This window comes from Idiotropiscis lumnitzeri, chromosome 2 (genome assembly GCF_059441095.1).
Source record: "Idiotropiscis lumnitzeri isolate Australia: NSW breed Sydney's pygmy pipehorse chromosome 2, RoL_Ilum_1.0, whole genome shotgun sequence".
Taxonomy (NCBI): Eukaryota; Metazoa; Chordata; class Actinopteri; order Syngnathiformes; family Syngnathidae; genus Idiotropiscis; species Idiotropiscis lumnitzeri.
The window spans coordinates 11053777-11069518 of NC_142392.1; the positions used below are offsets into that span (position 1 = coordinate 11053777).

The window sequence follows — 15742 nt, forward strand, 5'->3', positions numbered from 1 at the left end:
GCCAACTCCTGACATTCCAAAACCTTTGAGAGAAACTGAGACGATTTGCGTTTCTCTTTCTGGTTCTTTTTATAGTTCAACTTCTAGTTCTGTTTTTCACCTTTTCACACAGCGTAATGAAGGCCAGTTGAGCAAGTGGAACAAGTGATTTTATTGATGATTGTGGAAGGCACCGATATCATCAGCACCGTTTCTTCTCACACCTTTTCCATTAGGTACGATTAAAAAGACAACTGCAAAACATAATGTTAAAAAATGTTGTTCCAGGCAAAGGCAATTTATTTCCTTTACATGTTTGATGTAAACACACGAAAAAATCATCATCACTCACACACAATGGTTCTTCTGGCACGAATCACATTGGCTTAAAGTCAATAAAAGAGCTTTGCAAAATTCAATATATAATATTTTATTCAAAATCACATTTACATCTTACCACAAAGAGTCAGTTCCTTGAGTTTTTTGTTGTCTTTTTTTTAAGCTTCAAGGATCGCTGCAATTCTCACCAGAACAATTGTGTCTCTCAGCACTACGTTTAGTGAAGAATTTTTTAGCACAAACACTGCAACTGAATGGCTTGTCTCCACTGTGTGTTCTTGTGTGGCTTCGTAAATACGACTTTCGAGAGAACCTCTTGGCACAAACTAAGCAGGAAAAAGGTTTTTCTCCACTGTGCGTTCTTGTGTGGATTGTTAAACTTGAATTTTGAGAGAAGCTTTTACCACAAACTGAGCAAGAAAAAGGGTTTTCGCCAGTGTGTGTTCTTGTGTGACAAGTTAAATGTGACTTTGCAGAGAAGCGTCTACCACAAACTGAGCAGGAAAAGGGTTTTTCACCTCTGTGTGTTCTTGTGTGTTCTGTTAAAGTTCCCTTTTGAGAGAAGCATTTTCCACAAACTGAGCAGGAAAAGGGTTTTTCTCCACTGTGTGTTCTTGCGTGGGTTGTTAAATGCGACTTTTGAGAGAAACTCTTGCCACAAACTGAGCAAGAAAAAGGTTTTTCTCCACTGTGTATTGTTGTGTGTTTTATTAAATATGACTTGAAAGAAAAGCTTTTGCCACACACTGAGCAAGAGAAAGGTTTTTCTCCATTGTGCGTTCTTGGGTGCCTTACTAAAGACTTTCGAGAGAAGCATTTCCCACAAACTGAGCAAGAAAAAGGTTTTTCACCACTGTGTGTTCTTGTGTGCGGTTTTAAAGACAGCTTTGCAGTGAATGAGTCAGTGTGACATGCCCTTTCACCTTTAGCTTGCCCATCATCATCATCATCATCATCATCGTCATGAGCGTCTGATGTGTCCTCATTATGTGCTTGTGATGGGCCCCAGTGGTCTTCATCACCTTCTGTTGTCACGTGATGACTTGAGCTGCTGCTTGTAGGCTCCGCCCCTCTGTTGTCCTTACTCTCATCCTTGTTTTCATCTTCAGTCTTTATCGGGAGAACGTTCACTGGTGACTTGTTGATCTCCTCCTCGTCCTCCTCCTTTTTGATGTGAGTCAAGTCTGGCTCCTCTTTCACAGAACGGAGATCGTTTTCACAGACGTCTGCAGAAAGCAAAAAGACAAACACACATTTTTTTTGGTCAAGTCAAAGCTCATGCGGCGACTTTGTCTTATATTGTTTCTAGCGTGCTACCTTGACTTGTGCCTGCCGCATACGGAGCAATGCGTGCGACTCCGATTTGGACCGGACCATGGGGACATTTCACAAAATCACGTCCTACGATGTAAACCTCCCTTTAGCAGCACAACAGTGATAAACGAGCATTTAAAATGGAAGCACGTTGCGGCTGATGCCCAATTTCATTCCTGACATAGTCACAGACGTTTCTGGAAGCGAGATGAAGTTAGCACACACAGGCTATTGTGTGGGTGTGATGGAACACCTGTTGTGGGACCCTAACATATTGATGGGGGCCACTGGGGGCCATCGCAACATAATGTCATTGATAAAATAGGAATCGTTCAAGTGAAATATGTTTACAAGTTTTTCATTTTGCATTGAGAGATAGTTTCATTGTGGGTACTTTTTGCTTCCATTATAATCCGGATCCCTAAAAGAATTAAAGGGGCCCTGGAATCAGAGTCGCTATTTATTGTATGATTTACGTTTGGTTTTTTTTTACCCAAAATGATATTTATCCTGCGAGTAAGTTCCGACATTACCCTTTTTATTTTTATAAAATTTCTGTTTTGAAATAAATTTTAAAACAAAATTACGTTTGAAGAGTAAAAGTTCTTACACATAAGCATTAAGCAACAACACTTTCACTCTGACTTTCATGTTGACATATTTGAATAATGACTGTATATTTTAAAGTTATCCAATATGTATTAAAATTAGACTAAGATACACCATAATATGAGTTCACTGAATTATTTTGTAACCGCAATGATGTATAACAGCCAGAGGGTGTCAGTAATGAGTAACAAAGTAACACAAGACCTCCCACTGATACATCATCATTGTGATTTGGATAAATTACCAGGAACTATGAGATGCAAACCACCTGGGCCACAGGAACTTTATTACCAGGAACTAAATGTTCCTGGACTTGTTGGTGGAAAAGGGGGTTGTGACGTTCTCCCTTTTTAAGCCCATAGTAAGCCAAAGATGCAGATGCATTCCTTGCAGCATGCGCTTGTTCACTGATGCGATCCGTGCAACCCTGGATGGAGGCATTCAATGTATTTTAAATGTTTGGATGGGGTGAAACTACGCACATGTGCACAAAACAGTGCAGAGCCACCGGAGGTTCATTGACTCTCACCCGACCAAGCCAGTACAAAGTTAATAAATAAACAAATAAAACCAATACGTACTTGATTTTTTTTTTTAAAAAACGTAATATTTTGTGTTTTATCCACTAAAATTGATCAACCGCCATTAATGTTTTCGCCGCAGTGTACACATATTTTAGATTCAAGCAGAATTCCTTCCGTAAGGAATTGCTTGAACAAGATATAAAAAACAGAAAATGTAAAATGTTAAATAATCAGTTCAAATTTTATACTGGGAAAACATGGAGTTCACCCCCCACTATTGGTTATTCTTTGGCATTTATTTTCTGCACTGATTTCATTTGGCATCAACAAATGTTCAGCAAACCGACAAGTAAAAGGCAATATTTAAAAATAAAACGACAATATCCTTGAACGTGTGATGCATATTTCTAACGATAGAAAGTCGTTCTATACAAAGCAAATGAGAGTTAGACGTGTACAAACCTGCTTTGTGTTGCACAACACGAAGCTGCTTGCAACCTTCGCCCAGCAGTTGAAGATGTTGCTCGTTCTCTTCTTTTATTCCACAAAGTTCCTCTTCGTACTTGGGTGTCGTTTTTGCACACATTTTCAAATGATAATTCCAAAAAATCTGCACTTGATCTCTGCTTGGCGATGAGTCGTTAGCGGCTAGCTAGCTAACAAGCTAAGCTAACTACGCCGAAAAGCATCAACGCGCGAAGATGAGGTTATCGGACACAAAGACTTAATGAATTATGTCGTAGTCCTTTAGAGTAGCACTGGACATCCTATGAGGAAATTACAGTCAGTTCCACACGAAATCAGAAGAATTTAGCGGTGGCTGTTTTTGTTCCGGTGTGGACGGGTCGGTGGATGTGGTCGATGTCTTGCGGAAGCTGCGCGCTTGCTAATGACGTCATGCTTTAAGCGCGTATTTTTCAAATATATTTCTTTTTACAACTGGCTGTTCTATTTTAATATATATATTTTTTATATAATATTTTATTTCGGTTGATTAAAAAAATTAACAAAATAACTAAATTCACGCCACATTGGTGAGTCATCTCACGCGTCACTTCCGCCTATGCCCAGAGAAGCCGCTGCTGCTCCAGCAGTGGGACGTTTACGATTCTCTGACCGATGCTGCGGTTCACTCGGGCTGCAAGATTGTATGAATATAATGTCTGCATATACTAGTAGTGCTTCTCAATTATTTCACGCCCGCCCCTACCAAGAAGAAAAAGATTCGCTCCCCCCCACCACCAATTTTTTTTTTCTGTCTTTGTATCGTGATGTTAGATTGTCAATAAAATATCCCTTAACTAAGCTAAATTGATAATATAATTTTGAGAATTATTATTGTGAGGATCTCGAAACTCAGTACTCTGTTGTGCAAATATTGATGAGATGATAAATATTTACTCATACGTTTTTTGTAAAATCTTTATTCACAAAAGCAAACCAAACACATTTATGAATACCAAAATCCATGCGATGCATCTAATTTGAAATACTTAGCACCTGCCATGTCACTCAGGATTTTTTCACGCTTGGGAATCTGATAATGTTCTCTTATATGAAACAAATCAGTGCCTACCTTCTGCCAGGGAGTTGTGGGAAGGTCAGCTACCAGCATTGGATCTTTGACTTGTTTGTGTTGATGTTTTTGGCAAACTTGGCATTTTTAAATCATTTCTTCTATGTCTTTGTTAATGCCCGGCCAGTAGATGGCTTCTCGTGCTCTTCTCTGACATTTCTCCACTCCCAGGTGTCCTTCGTGAAGACGCTGAAGCATGTCCTTGTGCATAGCTTGTGGAACTACAATCCTGTCCGTCCTCAGCAGGAGGCCGTCCGCCATGCACAACTCCGCTCTCATCGGGTAAAACTGAGGGCAGTTCCCTTTTGACCATCCATTGTTCATACATTGTGACACTTTGTTCAAGACTGACAGCATAGCGTCAGTAGCAGGAAGTGCGTCTGTGACCATGTTAATGTGAGCCTCAGCCTCCTCCGCCGTAACGCAGTCCTTGATGTCACTGTTAGGGTGCGACGCTCGGGATAACGCATCAGCAAGCACTATGTATTTTCCAGGCGTGTATATTAGCTCAAAATCATAGCGCTGCAATGTCATCATCATGCGTTGAATTCTGGGCGTCATGTCATTGCGATTTTTCTTCCTAATTGAAATCAGTGGCTTATGATCAGTCTCTGCTATGAACGTGGGCAGTCCATAAACATACGTGTGCAATTTGCCACATCCAAACACTAGACCCAGTGACTCCTTTTCGATCTGTGCATAGCATTTTTCAGTCTCTAACATTGACCTGGATGCATAGGCTACAGGTTGCCATGTGTCTCTCGCCTTTTGCAGCAGTACGGCACCTAGCCCATCTTTCGACGCTTCCGTGGAAATTTTGGTTGGTTTTGATGGATCAAAGTAGGCAAGGACTGGCTCAGCTGTCACTGTTCTCTTTAGATCTTGCCATTCTTCGTCATGTTTTGTTGTCCACTCAAAGAATACGTTGTGATGCAGCAGCAAACTTAGGGACTTTGTTCTTGAAGAGAGGTTTGGAATGAACTTGCCCAAGATGTTTATCATCCCCATTGCTCGCAGAAGTCCTTTTTTCTCAGTTGGAGCTGGCATGTCCAGCATTGCTTGCACTTTGGTTCTGTCTGGCACCACTCCATCTGCTGTGAGCTTGTCTCCCAAGAATGTCAATTCTGTAACTCCAAACAGACATTTAAGAAATCAGAAATCCCTTTATTGACATTGTACTCAAGTGTGCAACGAGATTAGAGATTTCTCTCGTTTTAGTTTAAGTCCATTCATTTTAACTCTTTGTAGCAGTTCCTCAAATCTCTCATTGTGTTCTTGTTCCGTGTTTCCCCAAACAACCAAATCATCAATGAACACACGGGTTCCTTCCAGACCTTCCATGATTGACTCCATAGCTCTGTGAAAGATCTCAGGCGCAGATTTTATGCCAAATGGCAGTCTCAGAAAACAGAAACGCCCAAATGGTGTGTTGAAGGTGGTGTACCTGCTGCTTTCGGTGTCCAGCTTCAGCTGCCAAAATCCATGCGATGCATCTAATTTGCTGAAGAATTTAGCACCTGCCATGTCACTCAGGATTTCTTCACGCTTGGGAATCTGATAATGTTCTCTTTTAATGTTTTCATTCAGATCTTTAGGGTCGAGGCAAACACGCAACTCTGGGGAGTTTCTCTTTTTAACACATGTGATGGAATTTACCCAGTCGGTGGGTTCTTCCACTTTCTCTATGACTCCAATCTGTGTCATTCTGCTCAGTTCCTTTTTTAATCTTTCTTTGAGAGGGGCTGGAACTCTTCTCGGGGCATGTACTACAGGTTCAGCATCTTCCTTGAGCTGTATTTTGTAAGTGTAAGGTAGCGTCCCTTGTCCTTTGAAGACAGAAAAGTATTTGTTCCCTATACTCTTACTACCTTCACTGTTCAACATTTTGTTGTTCTTATTGACATCCTTGCTGGTGATTTGGTAAATTCTTTTTATCAATCCAAGATCTTCAGATGTCTTGTCTCCAAAAATTGACTCCAGTCTACTTGGCACAATTGTGAACGTTAATTTGTGTTGTCTTCCCTTTGCTGTCACTTTTAGCCTACAACATCCCTTTGTTTTTATTGGCAGATTGTTGTAAGTTTTCAATTTCACGGCCTTGTCTGTGACTCTTTCCGGTTTCTCTTCAAGTGATTTCAAGTCTTTTTCGTTTATTATGTTTGCTTTTGCTCCTGTGTCAATTTTAAAAGTAACTTGAGTCACATTGACAAGCAGTGGTGCAATCCATTTATCTTCTTTTACTGCTTGCTCTGGGTCTCCTCTAGTTTGTTGTTGCACATCGCTTTCGTCATATGACACGATTTTGATGAAAAAAGTGTCACTTAGGTCATCACTATCATCTGTGTCTTCCTGTACGGTGTGCACTTTCTTCTTGGTGTAGCACATCTTAGCATCGTGATTTTGCTTTTTACACTTAGCACATGTTCTCCCAAATGCAGGACACCGTTTTGGCTCGTGCATTTCTCCGCACTTTTTACAGCTGAATGGAGCTTGATCATTTTCATTGTTTTTGGTCTTTTTCTTGAATCGCAGTTTACCTTTCCTCGTCACTGTCACGCGGTGACGTCACAAACAGGAACGCGCCAGCGTCAGTTTGTTTTGTTTTGCTGTCGAACAAGGAGCTCGGTATCGCGCTACCGCGTTCAGTCAATCACTTGAATCACTCGTATTTGTTATTAATTCCAGGTTATAAACTAGTTCCTGGAATGAACCGATGTTTTGTATGTTTTTGCGCATTTTACATTCTTCATGATCCTGGAAAGCAACTGTTGCCGGACGAACTTCAGGTAAACATGTCAAACTCACTGTTGTAGCTTTTTTGCTAGCATACAGTAATCTTAAAACCTTCCTGTTTTCACTGCTGTAAATTACTTTAAATTCGGTCTTATTTCTTTTAATAGTGTTGTTCTACTGCTCATTCATTTATTTCATCAGTAGTCATTAAAGCTATGTGATTATTTCTTAAAATTATAGTAGACGTGAGGCTGAAACATATCCGTTGAACTTTTTGAAATAAAAACAACTTAAAGACACCCCTCGATGAAGCATTCCCTCATTTGAGAACAACTAAATTAATATAAAAACAGTCCGTGTGTAATTGATGAGAGCCTGCAGAGAAACCTTGGGTGAAACGATAGCTTTATGTGTAAAAAAAACAGCAACAAACAAAACACCAAACTATTTACATTGCAACAATTAAGCAATCACTGCTTTGTGAAGAACAAAGCATGTGGGAAGATCTTTGTCTTTTCTGATGCTGCTTTCACTCCACTTTCCAGGTCATTGTACATCTCCCAGGCAAAAGCAGCCCTCCTGCAGTATGCCACATAATGTCCAAGAGAATCCTGGGTCAAGCCTCTTTGAAATCCTATGACTGCTCTCAAAGTAAACATATTCTCTTGCAGCACCAGACTGGAGGGAATTTCAAGCAGGGCAACTTCTGTCCAACTCGTACCGAGGTCGGTGTCAATCCACAAACATTCTCCCAGACTGTAGCTGTGGGAAACATTTGCCGAACACAGAGCCTTTCCTGTACTGTTGTCTTGCTTTTTAAATGTAGATGGACACTGAGATGCATTTTGGATTGGTCGGAGGCAAGTAGAGTCAGGAAGGCTCAGTCCTTCTTCAGCAGCAGTCTGAAGATGAGTCATGCCACAGGTCTGCAGGACAGCAATGTTGGTACACACAAGCGGAACTTCCCTTATTACTTGAGTGCTTAGGCTGCAGTACGGTGAGGAACATTGTTTTTTCAAGTATACACTTGGAAGATTCCTCATAGCTCTCTCAATCACTGTCGAGATGTGGCATTGTGCATCTATTTGGAGAGCACCAGAGGTTAGGTGGACAGGCTTGAATATTTCTTTCAGGAGTTCTGCCCTCTTGGAATACACGTGTTGTGTCACACCTCGTGTTGCGATGGTTTTTACCAAGTGGAGGAATGGATTGTCACAGGTCTTGCTGCTTACAGCCTTTTCAAATGAAAAGCTGTCACAATAAGAGCAAGAAAGACACTGAAACACGGCATCAAATGCACAAGTGTTGAGCACAGCAACTTTCAACTTGGAAAGTTTAACAGGCTGTTGTTGGTTTCCATTTTTCAACAATTGCACCTTGACTTTTTTACGTTCCATGGATGAATCCACATGCAGCCACTCAGGACAAGGAGAGAGATATGAACTCATCTTCCTTTTTTTGGGAGGAACTACTAAGCCTCTCCAGTTCTCAACTTCGGTAATATGAAGATTGTTTGCAGCAGCATCAGATTCATCACCAAGGTCAGCATCATTTTTTACATTTTTTCCCCCGCTCTGGGTAGTAGAGACATCGTCAGGTCTTAAGACAGTCGTAGCATCACCTACATCAGCCTTTTCTCTTTTTTGTTTTGCAGCAGAAATCCGCATGTTTCCCTCAATGAAGGCAAGATGACGAGCAACAAACCGGTCGACACGAATGGGAAGGCTTTCATGCTTGAAAAGCCCATTTTTTATGTTTTTGAACTCTGCTTCAACAGCTGCCGAACTTGCAGTGATGGTGGTGCTTCGGAAGAGAGGGACCATTACTCCTGTCCAGAGTGGTAAGTAACTTCCCAGTCTGATGATGTGGGGAATAATCTCAGGGAGGAAGTGGGTGTTATCTCTGTCTCCCTCAGCCATGGCAAGTGACCTGCTCTCCTCGCATAATTCAGTCACCCACTGTCGAGCATTAGTGTGGATCTGTTGATGCGCCTCGACGGGTTCCTGTGCCTGAACCTCGTCATCTAGCATGCTGATACAGTCTTCTTGTGCAATTTGTGTTTTTAGGTATTTCTTGCACTTTTCTGATGGGAGAGGGGTTCCAGAACTGTCATTACCTTCGGACTCACTCAGTGCCACAGTAGTGATGGCACGTAGAAGTTCTGTTGAATGTTCCACACATTGTGACTTGAGTAGTTGTGCTAATGATCTCACATAAAAATCTTTAACACGATGTCTTTTATTTTTCAGGCAGTCCCATTGGCAGATCATTTTGATGCAGTGTGCAACATCTACCCTGACAAAGCATGGCGGCAGGTTTGCATGCTGATTCCCCAGCAAGACTTTAAAGCACTCATTAATGTAGCTCTTCAAATCAGGATGTGGGGTAAAAGCTTTGACCAGAGATCCAAGAATTGCGAGAGAGAAATCACTTACAGCTTCTTTTGGGGCCGGTGCACTTGCATGTATCCATTCTTTTAGCCACCCTGTGATAGCGCCAACATCATGCTTCTCTGATAACATCTGCACCACTGGGACACTGCAGCTGTTATTTCCCGTCAGAACACCCTGATAAAGGAAGATGTGGCCGGACGAGCCATTCGGTCTCACCAGTTTCTTAACTACTGAGCCAGTAGCATCAAAGCATACAGTTGGATGAGTTTTTTTTTGACAATGTCTTGTACACATGCATTTGTGTTTGACTCCAGTAATGAAGAATTTGTCAAGTCCAATGGCTTTGATGCTCCCACTGTGAGGTGTACTGTACTTTAACAGCTGCAATGACAAAATTGGATTTTTATCTCCTAATGCCGAATCATTTCTCTCTTGTTTTGCCTTGCGCAGGGTGGCCAAATTTGGGAGGTGGCTTGGCTCAGGATCTCCGAAGTCCATTAGTGTTGTTGCCTGCGATGTGTGACGGTTCGGGTTTGGGAGGAGGGCTTGGCGGTTCTGATTACTTGCAGGTTCGCGACCTTTCCCAGCCAGGCACTCCTCCGGAGAAAGTGGGCGTCGGCTCCTGCGCACCTGCGGCTCGTCAGCAGCAATCATGACCAGCATAAGATCCAGCCGCGCCAGGAGCCAGACGCCGGATTATCCCGTCACCTCACGTGGTACTGGCCATGTCTCGACACGCTGTCTGTTCGCCGGATCCGGTAGCCTCCCGTGCTTGTCTGACCTCCGTGCCTTCTTGTTCCCCCTCCAGCCGACCCGAGCCCGTCCGGTCCCGAGCTTCCCGCACCCGTTCCCGAGTTCCTGCCAGCGCTTCCCCCGACACGCCGCTCACCTGCCTCTTCCGTGCCGCACCCGCCGCTCCTCCGCCAGCCGGCCAGCGACTCCCGGTGCTCGCCGCTCCGACGCCTGTCCGCCGATCCTCGCTCCCGCAGCCATGCTCTCGGTTCGCCCCGCCGCGCCGCTTCCTCCTCCAATAAACCCCGTTCCTACCATTTCAGTCGCTCTTGGGTCCTCCTTTCCCCACACGCGGTTCACCGAACCGCGACAGAATAATCCGGCCAACCCAATGGACCCAGCGACCCCGGATTCCCTCGGGGAGGCGCTCGCCCTCCAAGGAAGCCAGCTCGAGCGCCACGAGAGGATGCTTCAGGAGTGCCCGGGCTCCTTCCAGGCAATCCACCGCCAACTCACGCACCTCTCCAACCAGGTGGGCTCGCTCGCTTCCCTCTCCGTCCTCCCTAGCGGCGCTTCCCCGGCCCCTCCTGCTCCCGCGACGTCCTTCGCGGGCAGCCGGGAGCCCCACGTTCCCACGCCCGAGCCCTACTCCGGGGACTTAGGCTCTTGCAGCCAATTCCTCCTCAGCACGTCACTAGTTTTCGACCAAGATAGCGTACATGACGAACCGGCTCCGCGGCCGCGCCGCCAAATGGGCTACGGCGTTGTGGGAGGCTTCGTCACCAGCGATGTCCTCCTACCCGGAGTTTTGCCAGGAGCTGCGGCGCGTGTTTGACCATCCCGTCCAAGGACGCGAAGCGTCCCGAAGACTGCTCACCCTCCGACAAGGCTCCCGCTCGGCAGCGGACTTCTCGGTCGAATTCCGGATCCTGGCTCACGAGAGCCACTGGAACGAGCCGGCTCTCCGCGAGGTCTTCCTGAACGGGCTGACCGACGCCCTTAAGGACGAGCTGGCCGTGCGCGACGTAACCTCGACCCTCGAAGAGCTGATCGTCTTGGCCATCAAGGTCGACCACCGGTTACGGGACCGGCAGGCCGACCGGTCCCGGCGGCTGCCCAGGCCAGCCGCTCGCTCTGCGGCCTCCCTCGCCGAAAGCAGCCCTCCGGTTCCGGCCCCGCCCTCCGCCGGCCCGGATGAACCCAAGCAAGTGGGAAGGACCACCCTGGACGCCCAGGAGCGGCAGCGATGCCTTTCTCGGCAACCAGGCCTTCTGGTGTCCGCCACTGGCTCTTCCCCACGGATGTCGATCCCCGCGCGTTTGCTGGGGCAACACGCCCCTCTCCCGGTCACCGCGCTGATCGACTCGGGGGTCGACGGAAGCTTCCTGGACCTAACCCTAGCACGCCAACTCGGGGTCTCCATGGAACCCATCGCCTCCCCCCGGCGGGTGGTGGCGCTGGACGGGCACCTCATTGCCCAGGTCTCCCAGCAGACCACCCCCCTGACCCTCATCGTTTCGGGCAACCACCGGGAATCCATCCGACTGTTCCTCATCCACTCCCCCCAGGTCCCCCTGGTCCTGGGATTCCCGTGGCTCCAGACCCACAACCCCGCCATTGACTGGAGGAAGTGTTCCCTCACCGGATGGAGCGAGTTCTGTCACTCCCACTGCCTGCGTTCCGCGGATCCGGCTCCTTCCTCTCCTCCCCCCGCTCCTCCTCGGCCAGACGTCTCCACCGTGCCTCCTGAGTACCACGACCTCGCCCAGGTCTTCAGTAAGGACCTCGCCCGCACCCTCCCTCCCCATCGGCCCTACGACTGCGCCATCAACCTTCTCCCGGGGGCTCCCCTACCCAACTTCCGCCTGTACAACATCTCCAGGCCAGAGAAGGAGGCGATGGAGAGCTACATCCGCGAGTCCCTGGCAGCCGGGCTCATTCGCCCCTCCTCTTCTCCCTTGGGAGCTGGATTCTTTTTTGTCAAGAAGAAGGATTCCTCGATCCGTCCCTGCATCGATTTCAAGCCCCTGAACCAAATCACGGTTAAAAACAAGTCTTCACTCCCCCCCATAGATCCCTCCTTCGAACCCCTATGCGAGGCCCAGGTTTTCTCCAAGTTGGACCTCCGAAACGCGTACCACCTGGTCCGCATCCGAGAGGGGGACGAGTGGAAGACGGCGTTCAACACCCCCCTGGGGCACTTCGAGTACCTGGTGATGCCCTTCGGCCTCACCAACGCCCCGCCGTCTTCCAGGCCCTGATGACGGACATATTTTGTGACATGCTGAACCGGTTCGTATTTATCTACCTCGATGACATTCTCATCTTCTCCCGCTCTCTCCCAGATCACCGCCAACATGTCCGGCTGGTTCTCCAGCGCCTCCTGGAGAACCGCCTCTACGTCAAGCCCGAAAAATGCGAGTTCCACGTCTCTTCAGTGCCCTTCCTGGGCTACATCATCGCCCGGGGGCAACTTCAGCCGGACCCCGCCAAGATCCAGGCCGTGGTGGAGTGGCCCACGCCCGCGACTCGTAAGGAGCTTCAGCGCTTCTTAGGGTTCGCCAACTTCTACCGCCGCTTCATCCGGGACTACAGTAAGGTAGCCAGTCCTCTCACTGCGCTCACCTCCACAGCCACCCCGTTCCAGTGGACCCCGGCGGCATCCCAAGCCTTTGCCCACCTCAAAGAGGCCTTCACCAGCGCCCCGGTGCTCAAGCACCCCGACCCCTCGCAACAATTCATCGTCGAGGTGGACGCCTCCGACACCGGGGCGGGAGCCGTCCTCTCCCAGCGGGACCCCGTAACCCAGAGAATCCACCCCTGTGCCTTTTTTTCCAGGCGCCTGTCGCCGGCGGAAAAAAACTACGATGTCGGGAACCGGGAACTGCTGCCGGTGGTGTGGCGACATTGGCTCGAGGGCACCCCGACCCCCTTCCTGGTGTGGACCGACCACAAGAACCTGGCCTACCTGCAGTACGCCGAGAGGCTGAACCCTCTCCAGGCTCGCTGGAACCTGTTCCTGAGTCGATTCAACTTCACCCTCTCCTTCCGACCCGGCTCCAACAACGGTAAGGCTGATGCCCTCTCCCGCCTGTTCTCATCTCCCGCCAGCCAGGATACGCCCGAAACCATCCTAGCCTCCGCCTACCTCCTGGGGGCGGCCACCTGGGAGGTCGAGCGGATCGTCCGAGAGGCCCAGCAGGAACAACCGGACCCCCGGCCAGGCCCCTCCGACCGCCTGTTCGTGCCCGAGGCCACGCGGTCCCAGGTTCTCCAATGGGGGCACTCATCCTCTCTTACTTGCCATCCGGGCATGGCGCGCACCCTCCGCTTCATCCAACAGCGCTTCTGGTGGCCCCGCATGGCAAAGGACACCCGCGAGTTCGTGTTGGCCTGCTCCGTTTGTGCCCGCGGTAAGGCCTCCCACTCGGTCCCGGCCGGCCTCCTCCATCCCCTGCCCATCCCGAGCCGCCCCTGGTCCCACATCGCACTGGATTTCGTCACCGGTCTTCCTCCCTCCAATGGGCACACCGTCATCTTAACCTTCATCGACCGCTTCTCCAAGTGCGTCCACTACGTCCCCCTTCCCAAGCTGCCCACCGCCCTGGAGACAGCTAAACTTCTCACCCAACACGTCTTCCGACCCCATGGAATTCCGGTGGACATTGTGTCCGACCGAGGCCCCCAGTTCTCCTCGCAGGTCTGGAGAGAGTTCTGCAAGGCAGTAGGGGCCACCGCCAGCCTCTCCTCCGGCTAGCATCCGCAGACCAACGGCCAGACCGAGCGGGCCAACCAGGACCTCGAAGCCGCACTTCTGTGCGTGGTGGCCCGCAACCCGGTCTCATGGAGCGAGGCCCTGCCCTGGATCGAATACGCTCACAACTCCCTCTCCTCCGCTGCAACAGGTATGTCACCTTTTATGGCCTGTTTCGGTTACCAGCCCCCTCTGTTTAGTGACCAGGAGCATGCCGTGGCCGTCCCCTCCGTCGAGGAGCACCTCCGCCGGATCCGAGGAGTCTGGGCCGAGGTGAAGACCTCCCTCACTCGTACGGCACTGAAAAACAAGCGCCTGGCCGACCGCCACCGGTCCCCAGCTCCGGACTACAAGCCCGGACAGATGGTGTGGCTCTCGTCACGCGACCTCCCCCTACAGACTGATTCACGTAAGCTGGCTCCCCGGTTCATCTGTCCCTTCCCGATCGTGAAAGTAATTAACCCGTGCTCCGTCCGGCTCAAGCTCCCCGACTCCCTCAAAATCCATCCTACCTTTCACGTCTCCCTTCTCAAGCCTGTTTCCTCCAGCCCTCTGAGCCCTCCGACCGTCGCCCCTCCACCCCCCCTGATCATCGACGACCACCCGGCATTCACCGTATCCAAGGTGTTGGATGTGCGGCGCCGAGGTAGGGGTTTCCAATACCTGGTGGATTGGGAAGGATACGGTCCGGAGGAGCGCTCGTGGATCCCTCGCAAGCTCTTCCTGAACGACTCCCCCATCAGGGAGTTCTACGCCCTGCACCCGGACAAACCGGGTAGGACGCCAGGAGGCGTCCGTTAGGGGGGGGGGTACTGTGACGGTTCGGGTTTGGGAGGAGGGCCTGGCGGTTCTGATTACTTGCAGGTTCGCGACCTTTCCCAGCCAGGCACTCCTCCGGAGAAAGTGGGCGTCGGCTCCTGCGCACCTGCGGCTCGTCAGCAGCAATCATGACCAGCATAAGATCCAGCCGCGCCAGGAGCCAGATGCCGGATTATCCCGTCACCTCACGTGGTACTGGCCATGTCTCGACACGTTGTCTGTTCGCCGGATCCGGTAGCCTCCCGTGCTTGTCTGACCTCCGTGCCTTCTTGTTCCCCCTCCAGCCGACCCGAGCCCGTCCGGTCCCGAGCTTCCCGCACCCGTTCCCGAGTTCCTGCCTGGCGTTCGTCTCGCCAGCGCTTCCCCCGACACGCCGCTCACCTGCCTCTTCCGTGCCGCACCCGCCGCTCCTCCGCCAGCCGGCCAGCAACTCCCGGTGCTCGCCGCTTCGACGCCTGTCCGCCGATCCTCGCTCCCGCAGCCACGCTCTCGGCTCGCCCCGCCGCGCCGCCTCCTCCTCCAATAAACCCTGTTCCTACCATTTATGTCGCTCTTGGGTCCTCCTTTCCCCACACGCGGTTCACCGAACCGCGACAATTATTGCGAACCAACACTTCTGGATTGTGGTGATTATCGGCACAACGAAATGTATACGTTGTAAAATACCTGTGAGGATGCCACTGTCTCGATTATATTCAAAGAAAGCTTTTACAACAGTCTGGGAATTGAAATAGATAAAGATATAAAATTTGGTGGGTCTACGTTAATTACAATATCTTATTCAAGTGACTGATACAAGCTTTACAAACAAGTTTAAAAAGGAGTGCAATTAATGGTTACCAGACGAACAAGTGTGTCTGCACATAGACGAGAATGCAAGTCAGTCAATCAAGACATACAAGCTTGCAGCATCACGTTACCTGCGTGACTTCTTAAGATAGAAGACAGAACATTACATGGTACCAGGTCG

At 49.2% G+C, this 15742-nt stretch overlaps 1 protein-coding gene across 1 annotated transcript; it reads right to left on the bottom strand.

The window, feature by feature from the left end:
* Positions 1 to 473: 473 nt before the first annotated feature.
* Positions 474 to 3604, bottom strand: LOC148341674 (uncharacterized). The gene is made up of 2 exons (XM_088287100.1): positions 3228 to 3604; positions 474 to 1544 (listed from the first exon to the last, which is right to left on the bottom strand). The coding sequence occupies exons 1-2, from the start codon at positions 3349 to 3351 to the stop codon at positions 484 to 486; spliced, it is 1185 nt and encodes a 394-aa protein (XP_088143226.1). The 5' UTR covers positions 3352 to 3604; the 3' UTR covers positions 474 to 483.
* Between the last annotated feature and the right edge of the window lie 12138 nt (positions 3605 to 15742).

Excerpts from the sequence above, each read along its gene's own strand:
- LOC148341674 (XM_088287100.1), bottom strand. The coding sequence starts at position 3,351 with ATGTGTGCAAAAACGACACCCAAGTACGAAGAGGAACTTTGTGGAATA. Across the intron at positions 1,545-3,227 it reads TGTTGTGCAACACAAAGCAG|ACGTCTGTGAAAACGATCTC; the intron begins GTTTGTACACGT and ends TGCTTTCTGCAG.